This window comes from Boleophthalmus pectinirostris, unplaced genomic scaffold (genome assembly GCF_026225935.1).
Source record: "Boleophthalmus pectinirostris isolate CB_2022bp ecotype Guang Dong unplaced genomic scaffold, ASM2622593v1 HiC_scaffold_18, whole genome shotgun sequence".
In the NCBI taxonomy this organism is placed as follows: domain Eukaryota; kingdom Metazoa; phylum Chordata; class Actinopteri; order Gobiiformes; family Gobiidae; genus Boleophthalmus; species Boleophthalmus pectinirostris.
Genome location: NW_026571133.1, coordinates 8,841,296 through 8,859,615, shown reverse-complemented (window position 1 = coordinate 8,859,615; position 18,320 = coordinate 8,841,296). Strand labels below are relative to the sequence as shown.

The 18,320-nt window shown below is 39.4% G+C and overlaps 1 protein-coding gene across 1 annotated transcript in view; it reads right to left on the bottom strand.

The window, feature by feature from the left end:
• LOC110168475 (synapsin-3-like) overlaps window positions 1-18,320 on the bottom strand; it is a 186,687-nt gene that overhangs the window by 128,998 nt on the left and 39,369 nt on the right. Inside the window, exon 5 of the mRNA XM_055153304.1 lies at window positions 16,176-16,178. Coding sequence (XP_055009279.1) covers window positions 16,176-16,178 — 3 coding nt within the window. The remainder of the gene's footprint in view (window positions 1-16,175; window positions 16,179-18,320) is intronic.

Below are 18,320 nucleotides of genomic sequence, written 5' to 3'. Positions count from 1 at the left end.
ATTATTTTCACCATCATCATCTTTTACTATTTATTACAAAATCAAAGCATAATTTTAGAGGCATTTCCTTTTTTTCATGTTTAAATAAACATTTTTACCTAAACTAATATCATTTCTTTTCATCATCTTTTACTATAAATAGTGGATATATGAATACCTATAGTTTCCTTATTAACTATAGTTTAAGTCGCTACTTTAAATCCTTATGACCGAACGTTTTTAAATTTCCGACTTATTTTAAATTGTATTTATCTATATTCCATATGGATAAATACCAATATTAATATAGATACATCTATTTGGTTTTAGCTATAGAAATTATATACATTGATATGTACAGCTTATTTGTTTTAAGGAGGAGATTGAGAAGGAGATGGACGAGGTTTTTGGCCGTGGTGTTTTGGGGCAGTGGCAGCAACGTCCGTAGAAAGGAACATGTGGGTGCAGCGTTGCAGCCAAGAGTGGTGGGATTGTTATGTGCTTCACTGCTTCACTGACACGGTGTTTATACACAATTTTCGTATGACAGAGAAGAACGTTTGTGTACATTTGTGAGCGTGTAGGTGGGATGAATGTGACCTGGCCGTTCAGACTGAAGTCGTATGTCAAAAGATCGGATATGTATCGGTTTTAGGAGCGCATATCCAAGTGGCCTGGGTCACATTTGAAAAAATATGGTGTGTGTCATTCAGACTGTCATTAAAAGATCAAATACAGGTCGAATAGGGGCAAAAAAGTCAGATTTGGGTCACTTCAGGCTGCAGTCTGAACGTAGCCAAAAAGTGTGGATGGATGGTCATGAAATTAATATTGAAAGTCATTTGTCTTTAAGAAGAAGAAACAGAATTGAATAAAAAACTTATTATCCACCCCATTTGAAAAGCCCTGATTTCGAACATAGTTAAAAACTCATCTAAGTACATTTTGGATATCTCCTATAAGAGGTGTGGTGAAAAGATTGAAGTGACGTGACTGATCTGAAATAAAAGAGCAGAGTAAAGCCTTTGAGTCATTTTAACCTGTAGATATCCAGAGGAGTCAAAGGAGGCTGGTTGTTAAGTGGATTTATGGGGAGTCTCTCTTGGTCCAAAGTGCTGCTTATGTTAGAACAGAGCCACTCCAGCTGTTTCTGCTCTCAGCTAAAAAAAAACATCAAAGACTTTTACGTCTTTTTACGATGAACCAAAAGTGAGGACACAAACTATGAAGTACACTCACTGATCTGGGTCAAAGCCATGGATGGATCTGCTCCGTCTGAGGATACAGCTTGACAAAGGCAGTTAGAAGTTATGAAAATGTTATGCTGTTTTAAAGATCTCATATTATACTATTTTCTGATCTATGTTATAATGTTGTATCCTCTTCAAAAACAAACCTGGAGTTGTGATTTCATTCACATGTTTAACACACAAACCTGCAGATTTCAGATGAGTTATTCTCTCAAATGGAAAAAACTGTCAGTCCGTGTATCTTTCATTCATTCGTTTTTCAAAATAAAACCAAACATAAGAAAACAAAAAACAAACATTTTCTTCATTATTTGTCTCCAAAACCAAAATGAAAAAACGGATAATAATTTGTTTTCGATTTTGTGTTTAAATGAATAATAGAAAAAACGGATAACGGCCGTTTCCCGTTTCCGTGACTTCAAATGCAATGCTGGACTAAACGAGTACTAAAACAGGACTAAACCAAGTCTAAACCAGCTCTAAACCAGGACTAAAGAAGGACCGAGTGTCGAGACGGGCCCGGAGGTGCACCCACGTAGACTGTTGGGTGATCAAGACCTGACCGGGACCAGACCGGGACCAGACCGGGACCGAACCGGGGCCAGACTGGGACCAGACCGGGACCAGACCGGGACTGAGGCCAGGACCAAACCGGGACCAGACCGGGACCAGACCGGGACCAAACCGGGACCAAACCGGGACCAGACCGGGACCAGACCGGGACTGAGACCAGGAATGAGACCAGGAATGAGACTAGGAATGAGACCAGGAATGAGACCAGGAATGAGACCGGGTGCAGAACGGGACTGAGACTGGTCCGGTTTAAGTCCTGGTCTCAGTCCCAGTCACAGTCTTGGTCTGGTCCGGTCCTGGTCTCAGTCCTGATCACCCGATATTCTACGCGGGCACACCTCCAGGCCTGTACCGACACTCAGTCCTGGTTCAGTCCTGGTTCAGTCCGGCATCATGAAAACTGAAAAAACAAATCATTATCCGTTTTTTCATTTTGGTTTTGGAAACAAATAATGAAGAAAATAGTTGGTTTTTCATTTTCTTATTCTTGGTTTTATTTTTAAAAACAAATGAACGAATGTTACACAGATTTCTGTTCCATCTGTGTTTTTAAACTTCATACAGCTTCATTAGGATCATTTGGATGATTTCAACATTGGAATTGCTGATCTCTACTGAACTAAAGGTAAAATGTAGCTGTTAACAAAATGATGTGCATTTGTGATGTGCACAGTTTTAGTTTGTGTCAGTGTTTATGACACAATGATCACTGACATGTCATTGGCTGGTTACAGGAGACACACTACAGTTGAACTTTGAACCAAAAAAACTGGGGGTAACTTATTAAAAGAAGAAAATATTATTGCATATTGAATATCATAACCAACACCAAAGTCTAACTTGAGTAAACTTTTTTCTAAAATGTATCTGTTATTAGTGTGCAGTGAAATCATTTTTATACCAAAATTCCAAGAAACTTTCAACTTTGTATCTTTGGTTCTGAGATTTATTTGTGACACTTTCTTATCAAAACCTAAACTCTGCGTTGGCCTTCACAGAGATATATTTAGGACTGTGCAAACAAAGTAAAACTTTTACTATGATAGTATTGTTACTGTTACTACAGCTACTGCAACAACAAATACTACTGCTACTATAACAACTTCTACTATGGGTACTACTACTACTATTACTACTGTACACTTTCTATTTCACCCCTTACACAGTTTAAAGGTGCAGTGTGTAACTTCTAAGGTGGAGGGGTCCGCTACTTGCTTGTCTCCATGGTGATATGATTTATTTCTTTGCCTGGAATGTTCCACAGTAGAACATAAACATAATATCTCCCTTTACAGCTCAAAAATACCTTAACCTCTCTCCCTTGTGATTAAGAAGTTTACATGCACTACTACTACTACTACTACTACTACCACTACCACCACTACTACTACCACCACTACTACTACCACTACTACTACTACACTACTACTACTACTACTACTACTACTACTACACACTACTACTACTACTACTACTACTACCACCACTACTACTACCACTACTACTACTACTACTACCACTACTACTACTACTACCACTACTACTACTACCACTACTACTACTACTACCACTACACTACTACTACACTACTACTACTACTACTACCACTACTACTACTACTACTACTACTACCACTACCACTACTACTACCACTACTACTACCTACTACTACCTACTACACCACTACTACTACTACACTACTAACTACCTACACACTACTACCAACTACAATTACTACACTACTACTACTACTACCAATACTACTACCACTACTACCATTACCCCCACTACCAGCACTACTACTACCACTGTCACCACTACTACTATTCACTACTACCACTACCACAACTACGCCAACTACCACAACTACTACTACCAGCACTACTACTACCACTATAACCACTACCACAACTACCTCAACTACCAGAACTACCACTACCACCATTACTACTATTACCACCACTACTACCACTACCACCACTACCACCATTACTACTATCACTACTATCACTACCACTACTACAGACATTTACCCCAGTGTGATGTCTTTTATCTCCATGGTAACCTTGATGAGGCCAGTGGTCGCTAACTGCAGGACATTACAGCTCAGTATCACCCATTAACTTTGTTTTTTATCTTTTGTAAAACTCCCCAAAGGCTGTGGATTTCACCTGAGCGTGACGTTTGAGTTTTATGATCCGAATCCTCCTGGTTCTGCGGAGCTCAGTATGCAAATGTGCCCTTTAAACAGGCCATGAGAGGAGCAGTAAAAGCTGATAACAGGCTATAGGCAGGGTTAAACATTAGGACACCAGCTCAAATGTGTCCACGTGGACTGTACAGAGATATGCAGAACACTTGGAAAGTAGATGGGGCGAGTTATGGACAGATGTTCCCTGTAACAAGCCATGCAGATGTGAAAAACAGAGGAAGAGATATAGGAATGTAATTCAGGGAGTTGTGTAATACTACTGCACAATGATATAATTTAAAAGGCCTGTGTTACGCAATTTTCTGATCTGATTTAATAATGTTGTTTCCTCATTAAAAACATACCTTTACATGCCTTTACTCTGCGCAAGGCTTGCATCTCCACAAACTTAACTTTACTTTGCCAGCTTGTTTCCATGAAAATATTCTTCCTTTGGCCATAATCTTCCACAATATGCTATAAGGCCTCATCCACACTAGTACGTATTCAAATCGTTTTCATTGCAGATGCAGTGTTTGTCCACACTAATCCGAATGGAGGCGGCTCCAGAGATGGAACGATCTGGTGCCACCAGCTCCCACGAATTCATCTGAGTACGGATCTGATCCAGCACAGTGTGGATGCCTGAAAACGTTGATATGCTGATTGCTAATGTAGGTCTATGCACTGCGAAGTAGCTAATTCACCGCAAAAACGCTAAGAGGCTAGCAAATATTCATATATACGGTCTATGTGTATGACCTGCAGATGTATAATCTCTGAAAAGTTTCACATGAACCATCTCCAACATGATAGAAACACAGAACAGACTCACCATCAGCAGAACACCCCTCTGTCACAGAAAGAACACTCATACTCCACTGAGTCGTGTCCTTTAGTCCGACAGAAGCTGAACCACATCAGTGCACAATAATGAGCTGTTTTGAGCACTCAGTTTATGCAAATTAGCCATGTGGTTTTAAGTTTTGTTTCTGTAAAATGTAAACAAATATGCTCAAAGCTGTGTGGATAAGGAAGAATCGCAGACACAGAAACGACGTGTCTGGATGCAGATCGTTTCCAATACGGTGATATGGTGATACGCAGATTCGTTTCAGTGTAAACTGGGTCTAAAACTCATATATCTCCAAGGAGAATGTTCTGAAGTATGATTTTAACTTTGCATTTTCATGGAATGAAGCAGGTGACGCGCCATCTCCAGAAAGTGAAATACTGTCCCTTTAAAGGGCAGGTTTAGTATCAGTGCGTTTCAAAAAAATACTGTAATCCATCCATCCATCCATTTTCTTCCGCTTATCTGGGGCTGGGTCACGGGGGCAGCAGTCTAAGCAGGGACTCCCAGACTTCCTTCACCCCAGACACGTCCCCCAGCTCCTCCGGGGGGCCCCCAAGCCGTTCCCAGGCCAGCCGAGAGACTTAGTCCCTCCAGCGTGTCCTGGGTCTTCCCTGGGGTCTCCTCCCGGTGGGACATGCCCGGAACACCTCCCAAGGGAGGCGCCCAGGAAAAGTACTGTAATTTCCAGACTATAGTCTGTAATTTCCAGACTATTGATCGTACCTGAATAGAAGCTGCATCAACTAAATTTTAACTAAATTTTAAAATTGTACGTATATAGGCCACACCTGAATATAAGCCACAGGTGTCCACATTGTCAAGAACGTTTTCAAGTTCAGGCCATCTGCTTTTATTGCCTCTGAAAGCTTTTGTCATCTTTTTGCATTGAGTCGGTTCGTCACACTGCCGTCGCCAAAATCTCATCATCGACTCACTGATGTCGAGCTCACGTGCAGCAGTTCTGTTTCCTTCTTCCACAGCCACGTCAATTGCCTTTAACTTAAAAGCTGCATCATCTGCATTTCTTCATGTGTTTTCCATGAGGAGGGTGTGTGAATGAAGCGCAAAATATCTCTTCAAAACACAATCAAACTAGAATCGTCCTCGGCGTATTACCACGTCTCTCCCCGGGTTCTACTGCCCATGTCTCCTGCAGAAAGAGTCTCTGTCCTGTCTGTATCATGTCAGTGTCTTGGAGGATTTCAGCAGATTTCAGATTCTCTCGGGGGCTAGTTCAATCAATCAGGTATGAGTGGATGTCCAGCTACTGAAGTTTGAGATGTTTTTGAGATGTTTCTTCTCATCATTTACGAATACGGGTAAGACGTATCCCCCTCACTAATGTTCTTTGGCACTATTTGGCAATTTCTTCACTCAGGCTGCACATATCCGCTTTGTTGCCAAACCATAGGCCGTATATATGAATAGACAATGTGCCAAATAAAACATCCGTCCATATATTACCTGCATCGTTTTATTAGACGCAGGGTTCAAAGTGTGAGAAAAAAGTAGCGGTTTATAATCCGGATTTTATGGTAATGTAGGTCTTATGACAAATCTTACCCATGTTATTTTGTAATCCTCATTAAAAAACATACCTAGAGTTGTGTTTTGTTTCATTTTCACCTGTTCAGTAATCCCACACATGTTCATTTCCAGTGTTGTTATTTTGAAAAAACAACTATGCAAAATATTTAAATATTTTTGCATAATATTAATTTTTGAATATAATATTTTAGATTACTGTCTCTCTTCTGGCTCTGAGTTTACCGGTCAATCTTCATTCCTACCCTTACCTATGAAATGAGTTTCCTCCGCGGAGTGGCTGGGTGCTCCTTAGAGATAGGGTGAGGGGCTCAGTCACACGGGAGGAGCTCGGAGTAGAGCCGCTGCTCCTCCACGTCGAGAGGAGTCAGCTGAGGTGGCTTGGGCATCTGTTCTGGATGCCTCCTGGATGCCTCCCTCGGGAGGTGTTCTGGGCATGTCCCACCGGAAGGATGCCAAGGGGAAGACCCAGGACATGCTGGAGGGACTATGTCTCTCGACTGGCCTGGGAACGCCTCAGGGAGGAGGAAGTGTCTGGGGTGAAGAAAGTCTGGGAGTCCCTGCTTAGACTGCTTCCCTCGCAACCCGGCCCCGGGTATGCGGAATGGATGGATTTCTCTTTGATTATTCATCAGACAGGAACATTTAAATAGACATTTTGGCCTTGTGAAAGTAAACGATTAAAGATTGCTCAAACATGCATCGCTGCAAATAAACTTCAGGTGAGTAAATGATGAGGGGACACAACGATAACATGTCTGAAAGCTCTGAAAAGTCAATTTGCATTATAGATCTGCTTTAATGCCACACTGCAGAACATTCACTAAAAAGAAATAACATCTCCATGGCCAGAAAAGTTGCACAGTGCACCTTTAATAATCTCATAGGTTTGTATTGGGGTAGGGGGTTGTGTTTACTTGTGTAGAATTCCAGAGTCACATTCAGATCTTGGCCCGGTCCCATATCAGCGCTCCATCAGCCCGTCTCTCATCGATAAGAATCTCCTCTGAGCTGCTGAATACCACCGCTCCACACGCTGGGATCATATACACCAGAACAACAGGCTATTGTGTCACACTGGCTCCACATCACAGCACTAAACGTACGCACCTATGATGGTTTGGGTGAGATTTGGTCTTGAGATAAACTTATTTAGATTAAAGGACACAAAATTTACCAGTACGAGTTTTAAGCCTTGTTAAAATGTTGTTACATCATCAAAAACATACTTGGAGTTGTGTTTTGTATGTGTGAATGAACCAAAACACAACTCAACAAACAAAAAAAAGGTATGTTTTAGAGGAGGTAACAACATTTTAACAAGGCTTAAAGCTCACAAGAGTCCATTTTAGATAATATAAGACCTTTAAAGGCGATTCACAATAATGGTGAGATAACCAGGCTAACTCAAAAGACGGTTACCTAAAAACCAAAACTATTTTTATACTTCATTATTTGATCTATTGGACACTGTACAGAAAGTCATTTACTGGTCAAGAAGAAACCCTTTTAGTGCTATTAATTTGTCCTGGCAGTCTATTACTGTATAATATTATTCACTGTTCTGTCATTATCCGGCTCACTATGTTCTCGTGGGGAGCTCCAGGCTGAGGTGGTTGGGGTGGTTAGGTAACAGTGGCTATGGCATGTGTCCCTGTGGTACCAGCTGCTTCGGTGGCACACACAGCTCTGCCAGAGGCCACACTGCAGTCATATATACAGGATCAGCGATGGTTTTGGACTGGAGATAGAAAAGAAAAATAACTTAACTATAGCAATAAAAGAAATAAAAGAAGCAAAATATGAAATTAATGTAGCGATAAAGGTGTATCATTAACAAAAAGCCTTACTGTATAACTTTGGTGCAATGATTAACATGTTTTGGAGGAGAAATAAATAGTTAGAAATTAATATTTATCTCCAAAACCATTCAGTCATGTTTATTTGCATTATAATGTTGCACTCGATTCATAAGTTGTGCCTTTCAAACTACTTACATTACTTTATTCACTCATTCTGCTAATGTGTGGCAGAGTCTCACATTCACTCACCACATTCGTACTAGGCAGGTTGGGTGAAGTGCATTGCCTAAGGACACAATGGCAGTATGCATTAGAGGCACTGCTGCTGCACCTGGTCCAAGTAACCGCAAAATGGATTCTCTCATATTTGTGAGTTCACAGACTCATGTGAATCCATCTTGGAGTGCACCCACTGGAGTGACAGGGCCCGACAGGTGGTGGGCAACCAATCATGTCGCAGCATTGAGGTTTGTGCAGAAGCTAAGGTGGAATGCCCAAACGAACCAAAACAAACACGGTGACAAACTTAAGCCTATTTTAGTGTCAATATGACTATTTTGTTTATAAAAAAGCATGCAGAAGGTAAAAGCTTTGTGCATTTATGGACAGAGAAGATGTCTGTGCTTTTCTCTCAACTGGACGGAAGAAAAGTTAGATTTTTCGACTTTCGACTTTTCGATTTTTCAAGCTAATACTGATACTTGTTCCACTGATGTAACGCTTCGACCAGTCACATTCAAACTAGGGATGGGCATTCGATGAAATTTTCTTAATCGATCGTCGGAAGAATTAACGATCGATTATCGATTAATCAGTAACGTTATTATATTAAAATGATCATCATTATTATTACTATCTGCACTACTAATCTGCATAAATAAATTCAACTTTACGACATATAAACCGTAACGACTCTAGAGCCACATCAATCCGTTTGACATTATAATGTGTTTAATTCAGTTTTGCGCAACTCTCACAGAAACGAAACTTAAAACCACATCGCTAATTTGCATAAACTCAGCGAAGATAAAACTACAGCTCTTGTGTCGCTGATGCGGTTCAATTTCTGTTGGATTAAAAGACATGATTCAGTGGAATACAGGTTAGTGTGACCATATTTGCGTTTGTCAAAACCAGGACACCGTACGGGGGGAGGGAGGTGGTTCCTCGTCATCGACATTCATCGACTCTCACCTGGTAAAGCTTTTTCCCACTGGACACTGAAACATATGTGCTGCTTTGTACACTGTGCACATGGACTCACACTTGTCCCGAACGCAACGGAAAGCGTGGAATTTCTTGTTCAACTCATCGTTAAATACGCATTTGTGCTTCGGTACGCTGCAGACTGACCGAATGTTTGTGTTTGCTCGCTTCTTCTGAGTGCAGAGAGACACATGTATGGACCCCTGTTTGGTCATGCTACGCACACAAACCTACATTTGGTTTGTCGATTAAAATTAACGTAATCGATGAAATTCTTAATGATCAATTATCGATTAATCGATTAATCATGCCCATCCCTAATTCAAACAATCATCGCTCCTTGCTTTCTGATCCCTTTGATATTGATTGAAAATGTGCAGAACTCACTTCAGAACGACACACAGATCAGTCTGACATGAGCCAGGTTATCCAAGTACAAGTCAGCTAATGGCTTTGTTATGGTGGTATGGCCATTGAGTTCATTATAATACAAGCCAATTAAAACAAATAGACACATATACAGACACATTCAATCAGTTACATAATCCACTATGGGCCATTCAATTCTCTGATCTTCCCATGTCTTCATAAGTCTCCTGGGCAGCTTGATCTACACATAACTGCCTCGTAAAATGTGTAATGAGAAATAAAACAGAAATGGGATCAAACTCATATCAGCCTCAGTAAGATTACCCTGACTAAAGTACCAGATTTAAATGCTCTTTGGATCTGGCCCATATAAGAGACTGAGGACTCTTTATGTGCTGTTTAAGTGAATAGTTCTTACTGTGTGTGGTCTAAGGCTAAATTGTCACTAGAGGAAACCACAGCATATCTGTGTACACTGTACTTGATGGTGTGAGCAGATCCGGCTGCACAGGTGGAGCCCACACAGAGGATTATACAGAGGAGGTATAAAAAGTACATTAGACGTGTCTGTGTTATTGTCATCTCTGTGCCTCCCACTGCTCCGAGCCTGTGATGAGCTCTCCTCATGAGGCCAAACGCTCAAGGATTTTACACAAGAACTTCAACTAACAAAGAGATACAGATTCTGCTACAACACCTGCTAAACACAAGACTAGCAGTGATACTGGAGCATTACAAAGCTGCTATTATTGTTTAGTTATAACACTCGAGAGAAGTTAAACGTGAAAACATTTGATTTCTTGTATAAAAGTGATTGAAAGGGCATTGAAAATTTGACAACAAAACAACAAAATTCATTATTTCATTTGATTCATGATTAGATTCTGTCTGCTGTTTGCAGATGATGTTGTCCTGTTGGCTTCATCAAACCAGGACCTACAATGTACACTGGGGCGGTTTGCAGCCGAGTGTGAAGCGGCTGGGATGAGGATCAGCTCTTCCAAGTCCGAGGCCATGGTTCTCGACCGGAAAAAGGTGGCTTGCCCTCTCCGGGTGGGTGGAGAGTCCCTGCCCCAAGTGGAGGAGTTCAAGTATCTCGGGGTCTTGTTCACAAGTGAGGGGAGGATGAAGCGTGAGATTGACAGGTGGATCGGTGCAGCGTCGGTGGATTAGCCAATCACAGACATGCATGGTTTGTATCGCAAAAATAAAGGAAAAGAATATCACAGGGGAAAAAATGGCGGCTTTCTGCAGAATCACTGAGCGAAACACTAAAGTCTGTTACTCTGAGCTCCTTTGTTTCACATGCATCATTGAAAAAAACTAATCTGATTGGATGATCACGTTGACCAGGTTTGAGACAGAGCAAAGGGCGTGGGGACCAGACTCATATCAAGCTGTGTAAATAAAAAAATAAAGAGATCATTCCAGATGTGCCAGGGATAGACTAAGACTAAAACAAAATTTAAATTAGTGGTCAAAATGAGCACAGCATAATGTGTGAATGTTTTTATGAGAAACCTTTGGAGCATTAGTCGAATAAAGACTGCAGAGTCCTGTCTCAGATCCAGACCAGATCCAGAGCAGACCAGATCAGGGGTTTGGCTGCAAATGAACTCGAGCTAAAGCGCTGAGAACAGCAGAGCAACAACAGCCACAGAGGCCACAGTTTGTGCCACGTTGCTCCTGCTACACACAACAAACTCTGAACTTCTGAATGATGAAAAACAAGAACCTTTGGCACAGCGATTAGGAATTTAAAACAAAATATTATATCTTTAGAAAGGGAAACAGCCCTTAAAATGTTTTACGAGACTAAAACCCACAAATTACTAGTTTGTAGCTTATGTCACAAAAATTCCCTGGGAGTGTGATGCTAACCGAAGGCACTGCTCTGCTCATGCTTAAATTAAGAGTTATGGTGCAGCAATAGCTAAAAAAAAAGACAGAAGGCACTACATAGACCATGATCCTTTGCTCCATTTCCACGTGAAGACTACATGAAGAAATAACAGTTCTAAGCACTTTTAAGTCTTAGTTCTTTGGACTTCTTTGGGTCTTGTCAAGGCATTTTAAGAGGAAAACCTATTAACAGTTTTGGTAGCCTCCACAAAATATCGTAATAAATATCATACCATGAGGTTCATACTGTGAGGAGATCGTATCGTGAGACTTGGATATCGTTACACCCCTACGCTCTACGTACTGGTGTAATGTCTATGTACGTTTAGGAAAAAGCAGCCTGAACCAAAGCGCGTCCCTTTTTCTCCTGACATGTTCACAAGTTCTCACTTAAATCGGCACAATTTCACTATAAATCCAATGTCTCCTTCTCTCTGCCGCTGTGTGTGCGGTACCGTCTGCCCCGCTCCCCTGCTCCACCTCCCTCTCTGATTCAGCTCCTCACCTTTTCTCCTCTGGTGCTTCTCAACATTATAATCCAAGTTATAGAAAACAAACAACTATTTTCTCATCATTTATGAGTGAAGCTTCAGTCCTGATTGAGAGTAAGGGCATCACACGTGTTTCTGCCGCTTAACGGTAACGTGCATATGCATTAGATTTAACATACTGCATAAACGCATTACAAATTTTAAATACTAATCTCTTGGAATTATTGGTCTTATCAATACGAAATAAAAAACTGTAGTGATCCTGACTCCCTGTTCTTTATGCCTGAAGTCCACAAGTCTATGCATTCAATAAGATGGAAGATGTTCGAATCGAAAATCGAGCTCAATCAATATGGAAAAAAATAAAAATCAATAAATCATGATTCTTTTTTCCCCCATTTCACCCAGCCCTAGCTCTATCTTCTTTCTGATTTTACATATCTCCAAACAGCAACGGCACCACCATCCTTTATTTAAAAACATATACAGTATCTCCCATTTGTATTGACCCTTCAGCCGAGAGTGTGGCCGTGCTTCGGAGCTGACGTCAGCGCTGAAACGGAGACGTGTGAGAAAGAGGCGTCATGGCAACGTCTTCAGAGAGACAGGGGTCAGAGGTCACCAGGACACCAGACACATGAGGCAGTGCTATAAATATAGACAGCTGAACCATGCATGTCGTCATGGGAGGGCAGATCTTATACATTTGACAGGCATAGCAAATGGAATGAATACATTAATGCATAAATATATACTAGGGCCTGAATGATATGGACTTTTTTGTGGCCAACATGATACCGATAAAATGGGAGTTGTAGCTGCCGATAACTGATATAAAGGCCGATATAGATTTAGTGATTTAAAAATTCAATGTAAATCTTCAACTGACTATAAAACTTAGGTCTGGCTCTACTGGATTTTAAATTGGGTTTATTTAGGCGACATTTATTGTTATTCTGCCTCTTTACATGTGTGCACACTGCGGTAATTAATTATGAGTAAATACGGATCCTTCACACCTCTATTCACAGCTCATTTGCATTTCAGTGCAGGTCCAGTAACATGTGAACAGCCACTATAGTCATGTTGCACTAGGCCAATGTCAGAGAAACAGGCTGAATGAAAAGTAACTTCAAAACCGACACATTTGCAACATTCACCGCTCATACAGGCACCTCTCAGATCACAAGTCTTCATAAATAAGTGTCCTTTGAATCCAAACTCAAAATGATCATCCGTAAAAAGAATATAATCCAGCATGTTGACAGCAGCTGCATGTGTAAACAAACACACATGTGTGGCGAGACTCTGAGGGTGCATTCAAGGGCAGTACGGCGTCACACAGACAAATTCCTCTGCAGATAAATACTGATGTGACGCCACATAGTAGGACATTTATCTGTCTGTAAATTGGATTAAATGGACATAATATAGAGAGTCTAAGCTTTATAATGAGGTTTAACATGCCCACGTGATCTATCGACCCAGATCTGCAAGATTTAAGAAGATAGCCGATATGTTTTCAAGTGCCCATATCGGCTGGTAACACCGTCCAACCGATATACTAGTTGGGCCCTAATATATACAAGTAAGACAGCCTTTGTTTATCCTTTGTGGAAAATTGCAACAGCCAAGTAAAATAAGAATAGATGGATATTAGAGATAGAACAAAGACACTGGTCAAATACATGGGTCAAGTGTGTTTTCTCCATGCATTTAAATAAAGCTTTTAAATCAGATAACATATATTTATAACCAGATCATCTGTAAGGTCAAGAATATATAGTAGTCTTAAACATGCATTTATGGTCTTACGTAATGATGAAGAAAAATTATATCAAGTTATTACTGGATCGACACAGGAGAGCGGTCACTGTTAAGAGACAATTATGCATTTATATAATTATGCCTTATTTGACATCAGTCTCCTGCTATTTCTGCTACGTATTTAGAATTTATTAAACCATTTGTCTTTGTTATTACAATATGCTGCGAGCTACTGTGTCCATATAATTTCCCTTGTGGATTAATGCAGTTTGTCTAAGGCCTTCAGCTCTTTTCCCATGTAGAATCTATTTTTTGTCGTATTTCTGAGACACAAAACTCGTCATTTTTTAATACTGTTATTTTGTTATTTTAGAACATTTTGTTTGTATACTTTTTACATATTTGAGACCATTTTTGTTAATTTACTTTTACAGTCCTGTTCATTAAATTCTTACTTTATTTTACCATTTAAACGTTCATTCACAGTTGCAGCGTTGAACTGACCTGACAATGAACTGAGGTAGAAACTTTGGACTGATGCAATGTGTATTTTTAGTGGTGAAATAGGATTAACTTTTTGACACTGAAAAAGTAGGAAAGGTTAGCGTTAGTGCCATTAGTGTTTCAATATGGCGGCATTTCATTTTGCAAAGTGTATATATATATATTATATGGCTCACCATACAATATTATCATGATATGGCCATACATGTGATAATCGATATACTGATGTTTTGTAAGAACCAAATATGATTTTTTTAAACATTTATTTTATTTTTTTTAATTTCTTTGTTAAACCACTTCTTGTGCAAAATTAATAGTTAACAGAAATACATATATTTTAAACACCAAAACAGTGAATAAGCCAAGTGCACTGCATAAAAAAGTTTCCTTCCACTAAATAAGCAACAAAATTATAGTGCAGTCATAAAAAATTTGAAAAGAATATACTAAAAAATACTTGACGATATAGCAGTCCATGATAAAGTTATTGTATCACTAAATTGTGTAACAATATATTGATATTTCAATATTTTGATATTTTTTCACACCTCTAATACACTGGTACTGTGGCTTGTTAGTTACAAACCAATAACCTGCAATTATCAAACATCTAATATGACAAAAGTGTTGAAAAGTGGGCCAGTAGACATTAGGGTGTTCAAATGTCAAAAATCAAATATGAATCGTTACTAAAACTAGTATCGTAAATATTAACACTAAAAAAGTCACTTTCACAGGACAGAAATGAACCTTTCCTGAAGCTTTAGAATGATCTTGAGTTGTATCAAAACAAGTATAAGAGCACATAGACTAGGATACACCCATGGACCACTATGGAACCCACCTGGACCACTGAACGATTACAAAGATATAAGACCACATGTGAATGCAAAAAGAAAGTAGTATTTCTTAATGCCTCACAGTCCTATGTTTTGACTCTGGCACCTCCTTGGAGATCAGTACCATTCAATGACTGTGTTTACATGCACATCAGTGTCCCGGTTCTGATCGAGTTTTTTTGAGTATCGCGGTTTCGTAAACGCAGTATCTCCAACAAGATATATACACAGAACAAACTCACCATCATCATCATCAACATCCCTCTGTCACGGAGAGAACACTCATATTCCACTGAGTTGTGTCTTTTAGTCCGACAGAAGCTGAACCGCATCAGCACACACGGAAAGAGCTGGATTTTTTTTCAGCACTCATAGTTTATGCAAATGAGTCATGTGGTTTTATGTTTTGTTTCTGTAAAATGTAAACAAATGTGTCAAAGCTGCTTTAAACACATTATAATCTCATACGGGCTGATGTGGCTCTATAGTGGTTATGGTTTATATGTTATAAAGTTGAGTTTATTTATGCAGATTAGTAATAATAATAAAAATGATGATAATTTTAATATTAAAACGTTAATGATTTTATTAAAAATCAATCGGTGAGTCTCCCGATGATCGATGAAGAAAATTTTATTGAATTCCCATCCCTACTTAGTATCAAATTTGAGATTGAAATTTAAGTATTGTGCTTTTAGATTTAAAGGTGCACTGAACAAGTTTTCTAGTTTGTACCTAAAGTACTTGCTTCTGTGGAGATGTTATTGCTTAGCCTGAAATGCTCCATACACATATTCATCTAACATTCATTCATTACACTTTTTCTATTGCTATAATTCCTTCTGTGAATAGGGGCGACTCTCCCACAGATCTGAACTGTAATGTAGCGTAGTGCTGTAACCTGCTTGTCTCCCTCATGCCAGAGGTTTAATCTATACTGTGGAACATTCAAGACAAAGCAATAAAACATTTCCATGGAGATGAGCAGGTGACGGACCCTCCACTTGAAATATTACACAGTGTACCTTTAAAAAAACTCACTAGAAAAACAAAATAGTCAAAGTACTAAATGACTTCACATTGGAAGCTTACACAACAGGCCAGATTGTGACCCTCTGTGATTATGATATCGTTTAATGCCACTCCAAAACCCACTCATTTCACTTCACAATCTCACAGACCGATAAGACCTGGGTTATTTTCTTACTAAATTCTTCAAAGCGAGGGTCCACATGCTTTCCCCAAGAAGGCGGTGAAACAGAGCAGGCTGGTGTGCTCAAAATGAATGGCATGCAGTCAGTTAGATGAGCTAATGGGACAACCACGTTACAGACAAGGGAGGACAAGAGAGGAAAGTCCCAGGAAAAACTGCATTGTTGTTAAATGTGTACGAATAATTTAAAGGTGCAAGGTGTAACTTTTTTCTGGTGGAGGATTTTTACATACAAAAACATCTATAATTGAAGGCAAACAGATGCTGGACAACCCACCAGAAAAGTTGCACCTTTAATATCAATGCGCAAGAATCTGTCTTTTAAATAACCTTTCAAGAGACCTAAAGAGCTTTACAGTTTATTATTCCTTCACTCTACACTCAGTGGTGGCAAGATATTATTGTAGGGGCAGACTGATGAAAGTGAGGGCTGCCAATCTGAGGCATCAGCCCCACTGACCACCAACAACACTCACACACACACACACGAGTCTCAAACTAGGCAGTAGGGTTGGGCGATAATACAGTATTACAGTATCAAAAAGTAGCAACAGTATCAGTTTCATTACCATCATAAAAAAAAATCTACAGCACATAAGGAGCTAATATAACATTATAACTTACTGATACCTACATTTGTTTGATCAGCACAAATGAACATGTGGTTGTATTTGTAATTTAATGTTATCACGATTTAAAATTAATAGTATCTATCATGTTTCTTTTAACTGTGTGGGGAGACGACGTTCGATTAGTTTCGTTCTGTTGTCACGTAATGCTCATAATCTAATCCAATCCAAACCACTTTATTTCTATAGCACATTTCACAAACACTTTCCAAAATGCTGCACAAATACATAATAATAACAACAATAAGATGATAAAGTAAACTACTAAAATAATACTAGTCTTAAAATAATAAAACCAGTAAAATAAAATAAAACCAGTAAAATAAAATCATAACTACAACAAGATCATAGAATAGAAATAAATAAACCAATAAATAAATTAAATAAATAAAACCAATAAAAACACATAAAAATAAATAAAAAACACAGAGGACCACACAACTCACGGGGTGTTAAAAGCCAGAGAAAAAAAGTGGGTCTTAAGATGAGACTTAAAACTCTCCACAGTGGGGGCTGTTCGAACGTGGAGCGGCAGAGCGTTCCAGAGCTTAGAGCCGACCACAGAGAAGGCCCTGTCCCCCCTGGTTTTAAGTCTCATCTTAGGCACCCTGAGCTGGAGCTGGACCTCAGACCAAAAAAAAAAAACTTTACTTCTGCAATTTGGCAACATTTTGGCTTCAGTTGCACATTTGTTTACTTTTTACAGAAATGAAACTTAAAACCGCATGGCTCATTTGCATAAACTATAAAGTGCTGATAAAAACAGCTGTTTCCTTGTGCGCTGATGCGGTTCAGCTTCTGTCGAAATTAAGGACACGACTCAGTGGAATATGTGCTGTTTCTGCGACAGAGGATGTGCAGCTGACAGTGAGTATGATCTGTGCGTCTATCGCGTTGGAGATGGTTCGTGTGAAACTTATAGACTGTACAGCGGTGCGGCTTCGTAGCTTACCAAAGTCGTACTAAAACATTTTGATAATACAGTAATACCGTACACCCCTGTAAAATCCTGAGCAAGTTTAACGGTATAAACATTTTGATTCTAGGGATGGGTATTCGATGAAATTTTCTTCATCGATCGTTGGAAGAATTAACGATCGATTATCGATTAATCATTAACGTCTTAATATTAAAATGATCATCATTATTATTACTATCTGCATCTGCATAAATAAATTCAACTTTACGACATATAAACCGTAAC